General features: G+C 51.4%; 1 protein-coding gene across 9 annotated transcripts in view; it reads left to right on the top strand.

Moving 5' to 3' along the window:
* FHL3 (four and a half LIM domains 3) overlaps positions 1-20,709 on the top strand; it is a 32,390-nt gene that overhangs the window by 6,026 nt on the left and 5,655 nt on the right. For 2 of the 9 annotated variants that reach the window (XM_064525291.1, XM_026103675.2), the window contains exon 1: positions 7,936-8,148. The exons of 3 other annotated variants lie outside the window; for them this stretch is intronic. In XM_064525291.1, the coding sequence (XP_064381361.1) occupies positions 8,142-8,148 (7 nt within the window). In that variant the 5' untranslated portion in view covers positions 7,936-8,141. Of the gene's footprint in view, positions 1-7,478; positions 7,669-7,935; positions 8,149-17,057; positions 17,284-17,329; positions 17,487-20,709 lie in introns of those variants that run through there. 4 more of the 9 variants (XM_064525292.1, XM_064525293.1, XM_064525290.1 and 1 more) reach the window with 4 other exon arrangements.

The following is a 20,709-nucleotide window of genomic DNA, read 5'->3' as shown; positions in this document are numbered from 1 at the left end:
ACTGTATTATTAAAGGTGGTGGTGCTGAAGTGGATAGGTAGTGTAATTGTTTAGATATACATCTGTCATAAGTGCACCTATGTTGCTAGCATACATAATCTCTATTTGTCTGAAGCTGGCTGAACTGCCCAAGTCCTTTTACAGTGTCTTTCTTTACTCTCCTTTTTCCATGGGCTGGGTTGGCATGGCCTTAGGCCCTGGTGAGTTCATGGTCTCTCACACCGTGTCCTTCAGCTGCTTCTGTGGCAGAATGGTAAGCAGCTGATCAAAAGGTTGTAGAGAGGCTGGAGGCTGAGAGTGATATGACATTAAAGGATTAAAGGCTGATGGGCAATAATTACCATAAACGATGCAGACAAGTCCAGATCCAGGAACGGTTTTTCCTCTTTCATCCCAAGCCAGTCAGGACTCATGCTGACAGCACACCTGGAAATGAGGTAATTGAATACTCTGCCCACATTGTTCGGATTAGTTAGGGCTTGGGCACGGGCACAGCATATGTTTTCTCTGCTCCTGGGCAACCTTTGTTCTCCTGCAGCTAGGAAGTCTTACTGATAAACTGAGACGTGACAGGGTGCTTCTCTTCCTTTCCTGGGAAAGATACCCCCTCAGTCACCTGTGGTGTGACTTTCGTGAGAAATACCTTGCCAGATGTGGAGATCTTGCTACTATTGAAGTGCGAGTAGGAAATACTTCTAGTGCTGCCCGAGCATGTTATGTAGGTCAATTGCAAAGCCAATGGCAACGTGAATCCAAAAAGGAGTTGGAAGAGGAGGAAACTCACTGGATTGCACCTTGACATCCCCTGCCAAGGTGAGATTTTTCTCTGCCAGTGCAGAAGAACAGTTGGAGATCACACTTTCTTCTGTGCTTCCTGTGTGATCCTGTACCTACGAGTAGCTGGACTGGAAGTAGAAGACCTCAGACAAAAGTCTTCCCTTTATCCCACTCTACAGAGGTGGAGTGAGGTCTCCTCTTTGTCCCTCTGGAAAACAGGCTGCATCAAAATAATTGCTCCAACTGCATCCATTTGGGGTGAATGAGCCTCCAGAAGATGCTTTTGTGGAGGCACAGTCATCACATTTTTTGTGGCGACTGCTCACTGGCGGAGTGCTAGCGCAAATAGCTCAGATGATTTTCCCACCAGGTAATCAACACACACTGGCACACAACAGCAGCTCAGAGAGCACCAGGAGTGCAAGGAAAGCCAACAGGCTGAGCGTGCTAGGCCTGGGTGTTTGGCTGAATGAATGTCAGTGATGGTGGGAAACATCCTAAAAATGTCCCTCATCTGGACAGGGCTTCACTGAGCACTCAATTTCCCTTCCCAGGGGAAGCAGCCTGAGTTTACCTGTTGCACTGTAGAGACCTGTAGGCTAAAACAAATTATTCTTATGCAGTAGAAGACACTGGAACCTACCTTAACTGATGAAACAATTTGCCAACTTTTAGCCTCAAGGTCCCTAATCCCTAAGGGCTTTCCAGCGTAATGACTTGAGTTGGTTTCCCAGAAGGATTCTCTTGGATATGTGCTGTTGGCGATATGATGGCTCATTACTGGCCTCTCTGTTTTTTTTCAAGAGCCAGCTCTTGGTAGCTTTGTTCTCACAGTATTGCTTTCTTTCTAGAAGAAGCTTTTGCTGGCTCTTCCAAACTATCACATGGGAATTGCTTACTAGCTTAGGGTTTTTTTTGTTGTTGTTTTGTTTTGACCCGAAGCTGTGCTTTGCTCCCCTCTGTAACACTGCCAGCATCATTTCCAGTCTCTTTTAAGCATATGTTTTGCAATAATATATAAACTCTTGGCTCCAAATAACTGCCTTACAGAGAGATTGGTATCTTTAACAAAGGAATTGAGAAACTAATAGTGAGAACAAAAGCAGCTTGTTGAGAGCCTGTAAGACTATCCTGACCTTTCCCACTGGTCTCAGCCTAGACTTTTGCATCTAGCTAGCAGATGGCAGACGACAGGATGGACTTTAGTTGGTTTACATAGTCCTCTGCCCAGTCACTGTGATTGCTGGAAATGTGCTCTGCACGTTGTTGCCATCTGGGCTTGAGTGTACTATTCTTATAATCTCCAGAGAGCCTTCTCTAGCAGAGTTCAGCTCTGATGGAAGTCCTTTTTGGCTGACCTTGCATTAGGGCAAGTATTAGCAATGTGGATTTTTGAGATTTGACAGCAGCATTCTTCATGAGAAGAAAACTGGCTTGGGAAATGTTTTGTCATGACTGGGAAAGGAAGGTATGCCACTTGCCAGCTGGGTTTTCTGGGTATCCAGCTGGGTGCCCAGTATTAAACTGGATACTGAGGAGGTCAGTATTAATGCTTTCTAAACTCCAGGAGAATGTGCTGCAGAAATGCAAAGGCTTTCACAAAGCCAACTGAAGAATTACCTTTGCTTTAGATGGGAAAAAATTGATGTATAGCTGGGAAAGAAATCGTGCAAGGCCATTCAGCAGATTAGCAGCAGAGGTGAGTATATACCCCGTATCTTCTGATATTAAAAAGCTCCTCCTTGGTTTGCATCAATGAGTTTCAGTGGGGCTGTGTCTCATCTACAGAAATAAGGACTGATAGTTAGAGAATTGCCATCTTTGGTAGTGAAATTTCTCTCTTAATTAGTGCATTGCTCAATGGAGTTGCAGGTGAGTTGAGAGAAGTTCCAGTTGCTCCATGTGTTTTGGAGTTTGTTGCTTGTTAGTGCTTATGACTGTTACATATGAGCACACAGACTGCAGTATTTCCCTAGGACTAAATAGAATTTAAATGCATTTACTGAGTTCTTAGCTACAAAGCTTTGTGGCATAATAGCAGAAGCATGTAAAGTTGATGCTGTGGTGCTTTTTGGATGAGACCACCTACACCTACATTTCTGTTCTCATTGCTTCTTTCTTTGCACTGCGGTCATGTCATGGATCTGGAGGGTGTAAATTGCAAGAGAAGTTGTGTAAAATGGCTTTGGGGCAGTTTTTACTTGTGAATCTGTGTTGTTGTCCTTGCAAATACAAAACCTGATGTATCAGACTAAAAATAGTCATCAGAATAGATTCTCTGTAAATGTTTTCTAATCCCCCCTGAATTGTGATTCTTCTTGAAACTTGTATTCAGATGGCTCCTGTCACACAGGCAGAATGAGGGCTCCAAGTGGCATGAATAACTGCCCTTGGCAGCACTACTTACCAGAGAAGTAACTGAGTTGGGTCCTGTATGTTCTGACCTGCTCGAGTCACAGGTCATCTATTTGCACCAGCTGCTGCAGTGTCCAGTAGCATCTCCTGCATTGCTTTTTAAAGCCTATGTGCAGGGACAAAAAATAGATCAGAAGACTCTCACATATGCCATGAAGATCTTTTCCTGACCTGTGTGCTGCACAGCCGCCTTTTCCTCCAAACTCTCTCCAACCAGCCTCATCTCCCTGTGCTGTTCCAAGGGTTTTGCCTTTGTTTTTACAAGTGAGCCTGACGCTGTAGTGGTCCCAGCTGCTGATCCTTTGGTAGGGCAGATATATGTTGAATCCGGAGCTAAGACTCTGGGAATTGCAAGGGAGCTGACTAACAGGTGACAGCTTAAAGGAGGAGGCCAGAGTCAGATTTGGGAGTCCTGACGGTAAGCAGAGTCTGTATCTGAACCTGAGTGAATGGTCTGCTTTTCAGAGAAGCTGAACACTGACTTTGCCTGAAATCAAAAGGAAGGATGTAGGTGCTCAGCATCCCTGAAACTGAGATGCCAAACTACAGGCTGCCAATAAATAAATAAAAAGCTGACCTCTGTTCCCAAGCTATAACCTGCTCTGGCTTGGAAATACATCTCAAATGTGGAAGGATATGTCCCTGCTTGAGCAGCCCATCCTCTGTGCTGCCATCCTCCAGGGAGCAGGGTGGTCATGTTCCCATTTTCACAGCGCATCTCTTTGTATGCACTTGGAGAGCTGTGTTCACTTTTTAAATCACAGTGCTCTGTATTTCTGACACTTCTGTGCTGGATTGCTAAGTACTGAAGCTACATGTTTGTCCCGTTTCCTCCTGCCTGGTCCAGTCCATCCTTAGCGAAAAGTCTCACTCTTTCCTCAGCCTCCTGAGCTCCCCTGTCATACACTGATTGGACCGTACTTGAGGCTACTTTTGATACAAACTCCTAGGGGAACTTGTGTGACCATCCCAAAAGGGCTTCTCTCCAAGTCTGTCCTGCTACAGCTTTGTCCTTTTGTTTCTCAGGCGTGAAGGGCGCCTGCCTTTTGCATGCTGTCTCCAGCTTAGCCGGCCAGCCCTCACTCAGCCACACTCTTAGGAAATCTTAGTGGAGAGTTAGACCTGGCAGATGGAGGCCTGTTACCTCACTCCACAAAAATGCTTTGTTATTGAGAAAATGGAAACTGTCTGAGGTTTGGGAGCTGAATAGGATCATTGGTGTCTGTTTTAACCGCAGTTTGGTCGGGGCTGCTGAACGTTCCCCTAGCCGAGCATTCCCTCCTTCTACACCCATAATCTTCAAGTCATCGGAGAGCTGCAACGTTTTAACTCGTTAGCTGAGCGAATGCTGAATACTGTTGCTTACTCTGCAAAAACTTCACTAAAACCTCAGCATCTTCCAGCAAGAGAAAAATGGCTAGCCAAGAAATAACCCTTTGCAAACTCTTGCCCGGAAAAGTGAGTCCCTGCAGATACTAAGCCAAGTTCAGCTCTTTTTTACGGTCTCAGTTCTTCCCCATGTTTACTCTGATTTTTTAGAAAGTCGTATTAGAGTATGCAGGAACTTCTTGGAGAGAAAAAAAAGGGGTATGCATGGACGGTTTTGTTTTGTAATCCTTTAGCACAGGCATCTGAATCACAGATCTGAAGAGAAACTTCTGTTAATCAGTAAATTTTAAAAGCAGGTTTCAGCAGTCTCCTGAGCGCTCGAGGTCAGGAGGATAGGAGAAAGAGAAAGAATGAAAACAGCAATTCAGCTATTTGCAAGATGGTTTTCATATTGCTGTGAATGACTTGGGTTAGTCTATACCAGTTCACAAAAGAACGTTAACCTAAATACAAGCCCTGTTTTAGTTAACAGATATTTGTATGCATTTGTGAAACTGTGATATCTGATACCTCCTGCTGAGAAGATTGCATAAGCATTATTCACCAAGCACCCCAGCAGAACTCACATGGGCAGTGTTAGCTTTTTGGAAATAAAATGAACACTTTATTTATGTATTTTTAAACTAATGAATCTTAGCAGGCCAAATGAATGTCTTCCAGCTGCTACAGATGTTTTATATGAATAAATATTTTAGTGCATAGAAAACCCTGGAATATTGGGACCACAAGATTATAGGTATTTAATTATTAGCCTGGAATGTAAATATGGCCTTGATATTTTGGATGTATTTATCCAGATTTCAAGTGCTCATGCAGAAACCCCTCAACACATACAGCTCTTAGTTTGTTATCTGGGAAGAAGAGTGATTATTCAGCATCTTCTACAAGTGCCTTTGAATATCAGAATGGGTTTTAGTAACAGCAATTTGCTTAACTGGGAAAATAATCCCAGCTGTTCCAGGCAGAACCCAAGATCAGTGTTTTAGCTGTAATGAACTGTTTCCGTTCTAGACCCCTACTCTCTGTGGGTTTACAGCGTGACCATAAAAATCCTTTTCAGGCTGAGCTCTGGCTCCTGAGGTCTTTGGAGAGACTTGTTTTTTTTTAATATGAAATGCAAATTGTAAAAACAATTGGCAGTTGATTTGCAAACCATCTCTTACCAGTTTAAAGCCCATTCTGGACACGTGTTGTTCCTGTAACCCTAAAGCAACCTGATTTTTGAACAGTCCAAGCCCACAGGATTTCCTTCATGTGAGTGTATTAGAAGCTGGATAATTTCCGTCATAGTTCAGTCAGTGGCTGCAGATCATGCCGTTTGCTACTAAAACAGCATATATATTAACTTAGTACTGCTATGGAAAAATGTTCTGGATTTTCAGGCTCGAAAGAAGTTGAATAATAACAATAATATAACGTGTCTAACTGAAAGGCCTGACTTCAGTGTGGCTGAAGACAAAAAATTCCTCTTTGAGGTCTACAGCTGATGATGGTATGCCTAGATGTTGCCTAGGAGGCTAGGATAGTAAAGAAACAAAAAAAGCAGATCCTGCACTATCTTTGAGTGCAAGGACTGCTTCTGAGAATCATGATCCCAAGTACTAGCCTAAACTACTGACTTTCGTCAGGCTTTTGATCTTGGCTTGGAGTTCCACCACCCTAATTTAAGAAAAAATGGCTTTTTTACTCTTCAGGACTAACACAGTTTGAACAGAGGTATAACTCTTGGTGTTCTGCTTTTCCAGTGCTGCCTTTTGGGTCACTTTGCTCATTTTTAAAGCCCCAGGTTTAATTACCAGGACTATCTAGCAAAGACACAGTGTTATTTGGACAAAAGATCTGGAATGCAGAGTAACTGCACAGGAGCGTGTCCAGCCGTCTCTCCCTCTCCTTTTCCCCTGTCTCTCCCAAGGAGTTTGGTCTGTGGAATGCGTTTGGACGTGGGTCTATAACACGCGTTAGTGGACTTCATGGTTTCCAGGCAGACTGCGATAGATGCTCCATCTCAGAAGGGGAGAGAAGCTTTCCAGCTTAATCACTGGACTGGGCTCAGATTTTGGTTCTATTTTTAGCTCTACCAGGCATGCCTTGTGCCAAAACGCTCCGGGGTGCGTGTCCCGGGGGGGGGGGGGGGTGTAAAATAACTCCCTGCCCTGCAGGTGCTGTGAGGGTAAATAATGTTTTTGCTGGTAACATCTAGCAGGGAATGGAGGAAGAAGCAGTAATCCCTTGAAAGGTACAGGATTTCAGGTCTACTTAACTCTGGAAACTAAGCACTTATCCACTTATGGTCTTGCACTGGATCATCGCATATGTTTGTGCTATCTGCAATAGGCATACAGGGAGCTAAACTACTTTCCGTTTAAGAACGCTAATATTTAGCTCATATACTGGAGTGAGGATTAGGTAATTTCACCTGCCCCTTTTCTCAGCATATGGAAATTTTTACATAGAAAAGCCAGCAATTAAATTTTAAGGTATTTCACTGGCTATCTTTAACTCAGTGAATGCTTTGATACCAAGAAAATTGCTCTAATATCTCATTCAGAGTGTTCTGGATTATGTAGAGTAATAGTGGTACTTACTAAAGAGTCATTAACAGCAAAAAGTACACAATGTGTTGCATGGAACTCAGCCAAGAGAAGTTTTATTTCTTGCCTTTCTCAGCCCTACGCAAACATCACATAAGTCACAGGAAGATTAAGTCTAGCCCCCTGAGCTTGTATCGGAGTCTTGTATGTGTTGCTTTTGGAGACCCTGAAGAGTTGTGTGTGGAAAATCACAAATGCACTTCAAGCTGGTGAAGGTGTTGGACCATGTGCACAGATTATATCATGCCTCATGCTCTGCGGAACAATGACTCAACCAAGGAATGGTGAAATCTCTGCTCTCAGGTCCTTGCTAGTTTTGAGTTTTAATTTTGGAAGGAAATGCAGAACTGGCACTCTGAGTAAGAGGGGAAGGGGCAGTCCAAAAATTTTGAATAAATAGACCCCAAGTAGATCATTCTGTTTCGATAACACTATTCCGTTCAGTGGAAATCAGTGAGAGTTCTGCTGCTGCCGTCGTTAGCTCCTGACTTGGTAGGTAAGGCTAATGATGATGTTTATTAGCATTTAACTTTCAGTTACGAGTTTCGCTTGTTCGTTCTTCTTTTCTGTCGCCATGACATTGAGGGGGAAAAAAGGTTTCAGAAGTGTGTTATAATTGACAAAATTGGAATCTGGAGTTCTTATGTTTCTTATGAAAATTTAGAGTAACTTTAATTGTAAGAGTCCAATTTCCAGCCACAAGTAATGAAATCTGAACCTCTGTAGGAAATGCAATCCCTGTGCTGAGGTCAGCCTCTGGTTTATGATGTGACTGCTTTTGTTTCTGGGCAAGCACTCGAGTGTTTTGCTAGTGAAGTGATGATTTACTAGCGAGAGGCTCTTGTGTGTCACACCTGCCGTAACTGACCCCGCGCGAGTCCCCGGGAGAGCCAGTCCTGCGCTGGCTTCGGGTGTTGCTGCTGCTGCTGCGACCGCGTTGGGTTGTACGCTGACCCGGGGCATCCAGCAATGCAAGGTAACCGTCAGAGAGCTGGTCTGAGTCTTTGTTTGCGGGGATTTGCTGGTTTGGGACAAGCAGTCTGTAAATAAATCGTTTTGGTTTACATCAGCTGGGAGACCAGAGGGGGGGCTTCAGGGTGGTGGTGTTTCCGTGTCGAAGCGCAGCCGCAATCCTCCAGCTGCCCCGGCGTGCGGACGGCTTTGGGAGCGCTTTGCTCTCGCCAGAACACCCTGCGGCCTGGCCCGGCCCGGCCCCGCTCTCCCGGGAAGGGCGCGAGCTGCTGCTGTTGCTGTCACGGAAGGAGGGTGCAACAACTTCACTGCAGCTAAGAAATCGGGCGTTTCTGCTTCTCCTCCGCTTCAGGGGCTGAAACATCAACTCTCCCTGGCCTTTACCTTAAAGTCTGGGTGCCAGAGCCCTCCGTCAGTTAACACCCTGGCCGTTCTGTTCTCCTGGTGTCTGCGGCAAATCTCTGCATAAATCTCAGATTTCTGCGAGAGGATGAGGTGCTGTAAATGAGCCACAGGCCTGGACCAGGGGCTTTCTAATGTTGTTGTTTCTTCTCTGTTTACGTAGGGTGCTTTCCTTCTGCAGAGGAGCAGTTTTCATCTCTTCTTGAGTTTTTAGGCGCAGGCAACACGCGTGCTTCCCTGTGCCGCCCGCCAGCCGCACTCGTGGGGTTGCACTGCCCGCGTTCGAGTGCCGTCAGTGTGCAAGCAGTAGCGCTGCAGGGGCACGGGTGTTGGAAACCTCGTGTTTCGCTGTGTGACATGAAGGCATTCACACTTAACTTTACGAGCGTTCGTGCCTGTTCCACCTAGTCTTATGGATGTGGTGACAGTCTTCCTCTTCATAGGTACTAAAGAGACTTTCTCAAAGTATTGCAGCAGAGCGCTGCAGGAATTGGAAGGCATGTTGCTTCTTGCAGATCTCTTTTTAGTCCTCACAAGCACTTGCTTCTTAGAGATTTTACATAAAATATGTGATGATTTTAACTGATGGCTTCTCTTATTTAGAATGCGCAATATTTAAGAGTAATTTAAAAGGATGTCAGTGAGAAATGCTCTAGCAGAGAGCCTGACTTGTGGGTAACTAACTCTGTATGGTAAAAGTAAACGACACCTGGGGACCGGCTCATCAATCCAAGAAAGTGTCAGCCACACGAGATGGAAACTTGGCAAGGCAGTGGTTAAAAGACGAGATTGTCTTCCCGCTTTCCCGGTTCCCCTGCCGGTCTCCGTTCAGCAGCTTCTGGCACTCGCAGGGCTCAGCTATGCTGCCTTGTAGCGTTACCTTTTTTCAGGACGGCTGCAGCTGGCACACGCGGCATCTCCCAGGCAACAGATGATCTTAGTTTTGTTTCAGACCACGAGCAAGCAGTTCTCGGGACGGTAACCTGAGACAATCGGTCTTTGCCAGGATTCAGTCCTTCCCCAGATTTAGAAGGTGCTGATATGCTGGGGGTACAGAGTGGTAATTGCCTTTCCTTGCAAGGGACGCCGGCGGCTGAAAAAAGTCCTTTAGACAGAGACTATTCCTCACGCAGGTAGCCAGCACGCAGGTGCCCACGGTTGCTGATCAGACAGCGGGAGAGACGGGCTGCTGGCAGGAACATGTGGCACACGAGTGACATTTCCGTGTCTCCTCTGCCACCTTCTACCCAGCGCTCGCTTTGCTCTGCTGATTTTGCACGCCAGAACAGCCTTGAAGGGCACAGAAGTGCCGGGGCTGTAACTGTAGGTTACCTTTGCAGTTGGTATATCTGGTTATATGCAAGAAACGAACTACAAATGCCTGAGTTTGGGAAACAAAGAATCAACTCAAAAAGGGCATATTTTGACCAAATTTAGGGGGAAAAAAAATCTCTTTGCTCTTTAAATAATAGGCGTGCATTAAATAAAATGTCTGTTTCATATGTCTTTGCTTGCTCCTGTAAGTAAAAACGGCTTTGTTTATAAAAACTGAAGTTGAGCAGACTCTTAATCAACAAAAGAGCTGCCAGGCTTTCTGGAGAAGACAGTTCATAAGGGATTGGGCTTAGACCAAGCAGGTTGGCTTTTCAGCATGTGAGCACAGAGCACATGCTCTGCAGCTGCATCCTTCCCGTGCAGCCTGTCCAGAAATCCAAGTGCATGCTTGTTTAGAAGCAAGCTTGAAGCAGCCCCTTGAATGCCTTTCTGTGCAAAATAGCAGTGTAATGCTGTAAGTGCCTTTTATCCAGGGACTACAAAAGGCTTTGTAAACACTAGCTTAAATTATATATCACCTCTGGAATAAGAATAGCTTCATCCTCCGTTTAAAAAAAAACCAACTGCCTCTGAGGGAGGAGGAATAGTAAAAGCTATAGCATATGGCTTGAATTGTAAGAGAAGTTCAGGGAAACAGAGCAGAATTCCTTCATTTTGCACTGATTTCTGTACAGAGATGTGTAGACCCCAAAACCTAGCAACTAGAGCAGTCTGATTATTTTTTCTGCATGGAGGCCGTGATGTCTGTTTGAATTGCATGATCTTGGTGTGCTGAGCAGATCTAAGATGAAGGTAACTTGGCCTGAGTGTGCAGTTAGTCATTTCCTGTAATGCTTTCAGTGTTTGAATTCCAGTGTACTAGATATGACCTTTATTGCATGGGGCAAAGAGATTTTGAAACGTTAGTGCCAGAATCTTCCATTTGTACATTCGAATAAGTAGTTAGGCATTTATATGGCTGTGGGCCAACTTTGCTGGTTTATATGGGCATAAATCAATGCAGTCCAAAATTAAACTTTTATTACTAGATTATAATCCTCACAACGTATTTACTGTGTGGGACTCCCTTTTTCTTTCCGTTAGATCAAGGACATTAGGTTGATCTTGCTGGGTTTCTGTCCTGGGAATATTTAGCGATTCTCTGTGGACATCGTAGGCTCTGTGTAAGGCACAGAGCTCTGTCTTTTGAGTTTGGGGCACGAATGTGTTTTCCCCTGTCCATCTTTGTGGGCGTATGTTTGCTTCCCAGAGAGTCCCACGCTGACTTCACGAGGGGGCCCTGCTCCTCGTGAGCGCCTGTAATCACACCGGCACGGTGTTCAAAGGCTGTAGTATGCCGGCAAGAAAAACATGCCACAACAGGCAGATAAAGTGAGGCACTGTATGTACCAATTTGTAGTTTTGTGTGCATTTATATGTGTATTCTCTTCGTGACTTTCTTGATGGAACCTCATCCCGCGGTTCCTTCCCACTCCTTTTCTTGTCCATCGCTTTATACTGACAAGGACGAAGAAGGTTCGCCCATAAATTAATCCATTTCTGAGCAGCAGGCATTTGACTTTCCAGATCAGCTTCTACACAGACCTGGTGTGAAACTTGGGGCCTGGAGGCCAGCCACTGCCCGTTAATTTGCTTCGCACGGTTGATGGCTATCTTTAGGGTTTGTCTGTTTGTTTGCATTACTGTTTGTTGCCAGTAGCATGATGATTAATGTACGGTCTGCACAAGATGTCTAAAATGCTTATTCAGCCCTGCGCAAGCAGCAAGTTCCTCATTCTGGCCCAATTTTCTAGTTGAAAAAGTAAAACTGAGGGAGTTCATGGGTTTGATGTTGGCTTACTGCCATGATGTGATTTGTCACACCCCTTCGCTGATGGCATTTTTGCTTAAACGCTGCGGTGTCCTTTCCCTCTCTGAGTTGTGTTCAAACAAATCGACTTCCTCTTGGAATCGGAGCATAGGGAGTTTCGTGATCGAAATTAGCGTTGGCAGGGCTTGTTTTCTCATACTAGGAAAGCCTGAAGCCTGCGTGCAGCCGCTCTGTTTGCAGCCCAGTGTCGCTACGGGCGCAGTCTGTGGGGTGCTGGAGCGGATGGCCGTTCTGGAAGCACCTGTCCCAAATCACAGAAATCCAGGTCTCCCTGGGAGCAGCTAGGGAATATGACTTTCTGGATATTGGATTCAGTGGCTGTTCTAAGTGCTGTGACATGGATGATCGTGTGTCTTGAAACTACTTTAAAAAAAAAAAAAAAGCTTTTATGGAGCTTCAGGTGGGTTTTTACTTTGTCACGATCGAGGTTCATGAGTTACCTTGCTGTGCATCCATCCTGCCTGTTGAAACTTTACTTCTTTTTTCTTCGCTTTGGGGCATTTCTCTGACTCTCTGACTCCTACATCAATAGATTATCTGCTTATTGAAAGCTGTCTTCGTCAGGTGGTCAGCTCTGCCGATGCCCTGCCAGGGAGTGTGCGGCATACGTGTTTTGCTCCCAGCACGGAGAGCACAGCTTGGCTGTGCGGCAGAGGCACCCTGAGGCACAGGACTGAGAGATCTGTAGAGACTGCAAACATTCAAAATATTCATGAGAAATGCTTTGAAAGCTACTCTTGCACCCAACCATTACTTGTAGAACCTGACAGTGAGCCCACTAGCTCGGAGTGTTAATGGCCTTTTTAGCTTATTCTGATTCTTCTCCACTGTCCTCCTCGAATGTTTTCATAACTAATGCAGTTTATTTCCAGAAAAGCATTTAGGGCTGCCAGGCTTGTGTAATGTGAACAGATGGGCTCCAGAGAGAGGGGGCCCTTTGGAAGAGAACCTGATGTCCAAAGTGACCAGAGTTAGCACCGTGGCGTGGAGCAGTTCATGCCAGGGAACCTCGCTTTGCTTCTCTTTGGGGAAGAGACAGTAAGGCATAATTCACCTTTTATAGAAGCACATGTAACTGGAGGGAAAATGCCCTGGAGATTTAGGTTTTTTGACATCACTGTTGCCATAGTTAAATGGGAGCCTACCCTTCTCTCTTAAATGGGATGACTAACATGCTTGTGGGGAGAAGGGAGCAGGAGTTCAGCAAGCAGTTGCACGCTTGCTCTCTCCTCCTTTTTAAGGGTTGATAGAAGCAGCCGTTTGCCAGGACCGTGCCTCCCCGCTCCTCTAATCGCACCGCAGTTCCTGTGCGCAGGCACGCTCTCCGAAACTTGGCTCGGTGTCTTTCTTCCTATTATGGTCACCCTGGCCATGTCTGCAGCTGCTGCCTGCAGCCCTGCGGCGGGTTACAGGTGCCCCTGCAGCAAACCTGTTTGCCGCGAGCTGCCGGGGCCAGCAGGCTCCTTTCGTTTGGTCGGTGCTGCACGTGGCAAGGGAGGGGTCCCGCGCATGGTGCCGGGGTCTGCCTGTTCGTCCCACCTCCCAGACCTCTTCCGCCCCGCGTAGGCAGAAGAGAAGAGATTGGAAGGGTCTCTTCTGGCGGTTTGAAAGCCATGGGTTTTCTAACCATCTGGTGAAAGGGACTTCTTTGGCTTGGGAGAAATTTCTGATGTGTTCGTATCTTACTGCTCTGCTCTCGGACTTCCTCCTTCAGTGAAGTGGTCTGTTTGAATCGTGACAGGTCCAAACTGCCCAAATGTTTTCAATTCCTGACTTCCTGTTGAATGCAAAGAATGTGCTTAAACCCACTGGCTTAACTAATTTTGTATACATTTTTTAAATAAGATTAACAGCTGATCTGTTGAGCAAACATTCAATTTTCACGTCAGGAGCGACACGGGGTGCATCCTGCCAGCTCTGCCCTTGGTTGCTCTGCTCTCCAAGCTTGCCCTCTGAAGAGGGAGGATTTCCTTCAGAACCTGAAATAGTTTATTAATCCTTATAGGTGTTTAATATATTTTAACTCTAAAAATCCTCCTCTCTTGCCTTTCTAGGTGAAGTTTTTCATTTTTTGATGGCATGGTATGGACTTTTAAACTTCTTTTTCTGACCCTGGTAGAATTAGCTTTCTCTGGAGAAAATAAGCTTAGAGCAAGAGCCGAATCGCTGTTGCCTTCCTCAGGCCGCAGCCGCTCTCCTCGTCAGCCCGCGCTCTGCCCTCCTGCCTTGGGGCTCGGCGGGCGGATGGACGCAGCGGCGACGGGCACCCACGGGAAGCCTGGCGTTTTTCCCTGTTCTTGTTTGAATGGATCTTCTGTTTCTCTTCCTCCCAACCACATATCTCATGCTTAGCCCTGTGGCTGTGCTCTTGTTGCACTTGTCATAACCTCCTCCTGCCTCTCCTCCCCAGGCAGCTGCTGCTGGGTACCACGGGGCTCCGGGCAGCGGTGCCTCCCGGCCCTTCCTCGGGGCAGCTCGCCCTGCGGCCAGCGGAGCCGGCGGGTGCCCAGGCGGGCGCAGCGTGCCGGGCGCTGCGGCTGCGCGGGCCGGAGGGCTGAGCGGCCGGCGGCTCCGCTCCCGCAGGGGCAGCTCTGAGGCGGGCCGGGGAGCCGCAGGGCGAGGAGGAGACCTTCCCTCCGTCCTGGGGAAAGGCCGGGCAGGGTCCTCCGGGCGCGCCTGCAGCGGGAGCCGCCGGGGCCGTGCTGCCGGGCCGTGCTGGGGGCTCGGCTCCCCGCGGCGCTGGGCCCCCGGCGCAGCCCTCGCGTCTGCCGGGTCCCAGCTCTCCGCAGGGCGGCGGGGGCTGGAGCCGGAGCTCGGGAGCCGAGATCTGAGGGCGGGAAGTGACTCAGTGGAGCAGGGAGCGGGCGAAGGCTTGGTGCGGCCCAGCTCCCTGACGATGCTGCGTGCGAGCCGCATCCAGCTCGCTTGCCCTGATGAAACGCTCGCACCGCTCTGGCACGCTTCCTCCAACCTCTCACCTAAAAGCAAAGATCCCTTTTCACGCCAGACGGGATGTTGCTCCTGCCGTGCGTGGCCTGCAGCCGTTCCCATGGCTCGGGAGCGGCCCGAAGCCGCCCCTGCACCCGGCCTGCCCACGCGTGCTGCCGCGGGCTCGCTCGCCCTCGGGGTCCGGGCAGCCGCCAGCGGCCGCTGATCCCACGGGCGGTCCCCAGGGCTGCGCCGGGGACGCTGGAAGTCCAGCGGAGACTAGCCATAGAGGCACGAGCAGGGGCGAGTATCCCGGTGCAGAGGCACGGACGGGCTCCTGGGAGCTGGCCACGCGCGGCCCTGGGCTGCCGCCGGCCTCGGCCCGCTCTCCGGCCGGGGGGGCGGCAGGAGCTGCGGGAGCAGCGTCGGGAAAGGGGGATTGAGAACGTTCCCGGCCTGGCGTGATGGGCCAGAGCTGCTCCTCGGGACAGGCAGCAGCTGGTCTCCCTTTTAGGGCTGGCAACAGGCAGCAATTTTACACAGATTCCAGGAGCCATAACGAGTCTGGAAAGCCAACAGGGAACAAAAAGTGTTATTCTCCTCTTCTGACCCTGAAGCACTTTGAGAACCTTCTTCCAAAGCCTTGTCCCCTGGACAGCTTCATCCTTACATGGGGAACACTTGCCTCTCCCTGCAAGGTTGTGCCTTCTCCTCTGCAGATTTGTTTAGGTATGAACTGCCAGTGCACAAGCTGTGCTCAGAGCGGCCCGGGGAAGATGAGAATAGGCAGGAACCTGACACACAGTCAAAGGCAGGTCTATTCCTGTGTCCTGGAAAGATTAAGCGTTTTCCTAGGAATAGCCATATGGGTTGCTCTAGGATCACTTCGTGGAGCAGCTGGTTGTGACCTGACAACAAACAACAAACTGGTGTGAAGTTACACAGGGTTATTGGCTCACCATATAAGTGAGACCTCTGGCCGGAGGAGTTCATTGTAGCAGGAACAGTCTCAAAAGGCTGATTAAACTTGTGAGTGATTGCACCTAGCAGAAAGCCTGGCCCTAGACAATCTGTACCACCTCCTTTGCATAATAGGTCCTCAGTTTATAGACACTGAAATTAAGGTAATAATCTCCTGGGGCTGTTGCTAAGCCGTCTGCTGGGTTGCTGTGGACAATGACACCAGCATGGTGTTACGTGCACGGTGCTCTCTAATTAGAAAGTGGGCTCTGCTGCGTGTCCTTGATGGATTGCTGACCTTTCTCATGCATGAAGCTATTCTGAGCTCTGTTCCAGACTGATCAGATTTGCATCCCAGAGCACTTCAGATGTTGTTTGTGAGGAGCTCTTGTTCCCAAAGCTGTTTGTTTTTGGGCACAGGAGAAGAACTGGACTTCCTTTTCTCCACGAAGACGAGTATATCCGTCAAAGGGGAAGGGGAGAGCTGGCAGGCGTATGATCTGTTATTTACTTTTGCCCTCAGACAGCCAGTGAGACAGCTGGGAGAATACCCCGGGTGCAGCTCCACCGCCGGTCCCGCCGGCACCCTCGTCCCGGGGGCTGCGCTCACCCCGCGCTGGCTGCCGGCCGTAGTGCTTTCTGCGGCCAGGAGGCATCAGCCTGCACCTCCTGGTTAGGGGTTGTGTTTTGTCCTGCTCACCGCTGAAATCACAAAGGCGAAGGCGCTCTAGTTCAGCAGTCGGGCGCGAAGCGGCGTGGCGGACCGCAGCGGCCGGGAGAGCCACGGCGGGCAGCGTGGCCGGGGCGGCAGGGAAGCCTCTGGGGGAGCGTTGCTGCCCTGTGAAATGTGGTGAGAGCCTGTGAAAACGTCCCTAAGCAGCAGGCCTGTAAGTGAAGAGCCTCTTTGCAGCGGGAATCCTGTCGTTTTAGGGCAACACCTTGGTCGGTAATTGCAGGCGTCACCTCCGTCAGCTTAGCGCACATCTGATGTTCACGGGGTGGTGCAGACTGGAGAGCACGGGAACATGCTAATCGGCATGCGTGGTGACTGCCTGCGTCTTCTGAGTCTGGGTCTCAATTACAGTTTTGTTTTGTTTTTTTAATACACTTTAAAAATCCACCTTTTTTCTGCATGAATAGAGACAATTTCCAAGTTCCTCATGATAATCGCCGTAAGAGTTGTGGGCTCTTGTACTATTTTCTGTTCTGTTTCTTTTGTCTCACCTTCCTCTTCTCCATGAACTTGGTCTCCAGCAGCACCGGGTCCTCAGGGGTGAGGATGCAGTGTTTGCTTTGGCATTGCATAGGGGTTTAACACCCCTACCCAGCACGGCATGCGAGACCAGAACAAAGAGCAACAGATCCCTTCCTTGCAGCTTATCTAACACAAATAACCCTGAGCAAACTTCCTGGGCCTGGTCTTTATTCTCTGGAAGAGGCAGCATGGAGTCTGATCCTGTCTGCTCTCCTAGCCGTCTGCCATGTGACACCCTGGGACTCACCGCGCTGGCCTCTGCACACCTCCCAGCCTGCCTGGACTCTCCGGCTTGGAGGGTGTGAGGTCGGCTCAAACAGTGTGTGACAGCTAGGCTGACTTTGGGAGAAGCTACTCGAAGAGGAGGCAAATGGAGCAAGGAATGCTAGGTCAGTCGTAAGGGCAGCACCGAAGGCTCTGCGTGGTTTTCATTTCCTCTTCCACGGTCGCTCTGTGTTGTGTTTCTGCAGTGAAAATGACACCAGGTGACAGCTAACGGTGTTGCCCACCGTAGGCATCTGCGTGCTGCGGCATGGCTGGTGCATGCCAGCCCGTGCCTTACGCCAGCGCAGGGATTAGCAGGACTGCCCTGGTAAGTGCTTTAATGCAAGCTGGCCTTGGCCGCGGAGGGAGAAGGGGTTGGCGCTGACAGGAAGATGGATGACAAACAGCATTTGAGATTGAAATGTTCCTGTCGACCTTTTTTTTTTTTTTTTGACCTACTCTTGTTTTTGCTTGCAGCGATAGCTCAGTTGCCACAGGGGAGCGGGGCTGGTTTTGGCAAACGCACAGCACTGGCCCAGGAGCGCTTGTCGTGCAGCGGCTTCACGCTGCTCCACAGCTCTCTCGCCTTCGGCGTCTGGCACGGGTCTGCGGGAGGACGCGTGTGGGGTTGGGGACGGCACACGCTCAGGGCAGCAGCACCTGTCCCTGCAGGGCTGTCCGCGGGTCGGAGGCACGTGAGCCCTTCGTGGGTTTTATCCGGACCACCCCCTTGCCCCGGGATGCTGGCAGGGGCTGTCCTGTGCTTTCGAGCATGAGAACTGAGACCTGTGGAGGGACAGACAGTGTCTTGGCCTGGGTCAACAGCTCCCAGGAGGCTGGGATCAGAGTCCGTGCCACTAGGAAGATCCAAGGCTTTTCCCATAAAGTTTTTCCTTCTTTGGTGTTTTCTGATGTCCTCTGACCCCTTTTACAGCCCCGAGGTAGAGCACAGCTCATCAGGTGACCCGGCAGCTCCTGCTTGGGCAATATCGCAGCTGCCAGGTATGAGCGCTTTCTGGAGGCCCTTTTATTGCAGACACACCTTGGAAAGTTCCTCTCCTCGGCAGGACGGGCAGGAGGAGGAGGAGGGTTTTTAGTCTGACTTCACTCTTTGCCAGAGAGAAAGGCCTTTGCTTCCCGAGGCCACCCGGGACCAGCGAGGCGCGGAGGAGGGAGGCCGGCGGATGCGGGGAGAGCCGTGCCGCTGGCGCGGTGCCGTGCGGTGCCGTGGGCACCCCGGGGCCGGGCGGCAGGGAGCCGGCACAGGCGGGAGCGGCCGGCCCCGTCCGCCTTCCTGTCCCGGGCCCCGGCAGCTTCTCCGTGTCGCGGCTCGGAGCACCCGCCCCGCGTGCAGCCGAGGACCCCGGCCTCGCCGCCCGCCGCGGCTGCGTCGCTCTGGAGCGAGGCCGGGCAGAGCCATCGCTCCAGCCCCGCGGCCCCACACCGGGCTCAGCTCCGCTCGGCTGTCCTCGTCCCACAGCCCCGCGCCGGGCCTGGCTCCGTTCGGCTGTCCTCGTCCCGCGGCCCCGCACCGGGCTTGGTGCTCCGCTCGGCTGTCCTCGTCCCACGGCCCCGCACCGGGCTTGGTGCTCCGCTCGGCTGTCCTCGTCCCGCAGCCCCGCACCGGGCTTGGTGCTCCGCTCGGCTGTCCTCGTCCCACGGCCCCGCACCGGGCTTGGTGCTCCGCTCGGCTGTCCTCGTCCCACGGCCCCGCACCGGGCTCGGCTCTGCTCGGCTGTCCTCGTCCCACAGCCCCGCGCCGGGCTTGGTGCTCCACTCGGCTGTCCTCGTCCCACAGCCCCGCGCCGGGCTTGGTGCTCCACTCGGCTGTCCTCGTCCCACGGCCCCGCACCGGGCTCGGCTCCGCTCGGCTGTCCTCGTCCCGCGGCCCCGCGCCGGGCTCGGCTCCGCTCGGCTGTCCTCGTCCCACAGCCCCGCGCCGGGCTCGGCTCCGCTCGGCTGTCCTCGTCCCGCGGCCCCGCACCGGGCTTGGCTCCGCTCGGCTGTCCTCGTCCCGCGGCCCCGCGCCGGGCTTGGTGCTCTGCTCGGCTGTCCTCGTCCCGCGGCCCCGCGCCGGGCCCGGCTCCGCTCGGCTGTCCTCGTCCCACAGCCCCGCGCCGGGCTTGGTGCTCCGCTCGGCTGTCCTCGTCCCGCGGCCCCGCGCCGGGCTTGGTGCTCTGCTCGGCTGTCCTCGTCCCGCGGCCCCGCGCCGGGCTCGGCTCTGCTCGGCTGTCCTCGTCCCGCAGCCCCGTGCCGGGCTCGGCTCTGCTCGGCTGTCCTCGTCCCGCGGCCCCGCGCCGGGCTTGGTGCTCTGCTCGGCTGTCCTCGTCCCGCGGCCCCGCGCCGGGCCCGGCTCCGCTCGGCTGTCCTCGTCCCACAGCCCCGCACCGGGCTCGGCTCCGCTCGGCTGTCCTCGTCCCACAGCCCCGCGCCGGGCTCGGCTCCGCTCGGCTGTCCTCGTCCCACAGCCCCGCACCGGGCTCGGCTCCGCTCAGCTGTCCTCGTCCCACAGCCCCGCACCGGGCTTGGTGCTCCGCTCGGCTGTCCTCGTCCCACAGCCCCGTGCCGGGCTCAGCTCTGCTCGGCTGTCCTCGTCCCACAGCCCCGTGCCGGGCTCGGCTCCGCTCGGCTGTCCTCGTCCCGCAGCCCCGCGCCGGCCGCGTGAGCTGTGCCCGGAGGGCGGGAGGAGCCGGAAGGGCAGGCGTGGGCTGGGGGAGCAGCTGGTGAGCGGGATCGGCTGAAAAGGGACTTTGTTTCCAGCCCGTTGGTCACGTAGCCGCGCGGGAACGCTAGATTTATTCACCGGCAGCCCTATCTCCCCGCTCGCCAGGCCTGGCAGCGGCTGGGAGCTGCGTGGCCAGACCACGCGTAGTGCTGGAGGGCTTGCTGCGGCGAGCCAGCGCTGCCCGCTCCGGCTCCTGCCCGGGGGCTGCCTCCAGCGTGAGGAGAAGGACCCGCTGCAGCTGGGAGAGCAGGAGGAGGGAGGCGCGGAGGGCGGCAGCGAGCGCCTCGCCCCAGCCAGCACCAGACGGCAGATTGTGCCAGAGTAGCTCTTCCTCCAGTGGGTGGTTTCATGGAGAAAACTGCAGCGTGGCACTCTGCAGCCGGCTGCTTGGGTGTAATTCCATGGGCTTGTCTGCACTTGACAGCAGGATGGTATTAAGGAAGGGTGTGAATTCGCAAGTGAAGAATTCCATATTTAGGAATAAGCAGGTTAAATGGAACAGAAGGAAGATACTTTTATTCTGGAATTGATGTTCGAGATAAAGTGAAGTAGTTTGTCTGGAATATCCCACAAGCCTCCTATCTTGCAGGGAGATGGAGGCAATGAGACATGTCTGATGTCCTGTGTGCAAAACCAGAACACTCTGTTGCATGTGAAGCGTACACCCTGCCCCGAACTTTCTCCTTCAGGAATGTTTGTAGTTGGAGCTACATGTGCAGAGAGATTTGCTGGGATGTAGCTTCATAGCTGGGCATAGCATGGGATGCCTGATTTCTGCTTCCCTGGGGAGCAGCTGCTTTAAGGTTCTGGAGAAGTTCCAGAATTT

Source organism: Dromaius novaehollandiae, chromosome 23 (genome assembly GCF_036370855.1).
Source record: "Dromaius novaehollandiae isolate bDroNov1 chromosome 23, bDroNov1.hap1, whole genome shotgun sequence".
Taxonomy (NCBI): domain Eukaryota; kingdom Metazoa; phylum Chordata; class Aves; order Casuariiformes; family Dromaiidae; genus Dromaius; species Dromaius novaehollandiae.
The sequence above is the reverse complement of the archived record's forward strand: the minus strand, read 5'-3'. Positions and strand labels throughout refer to the sequence as shown.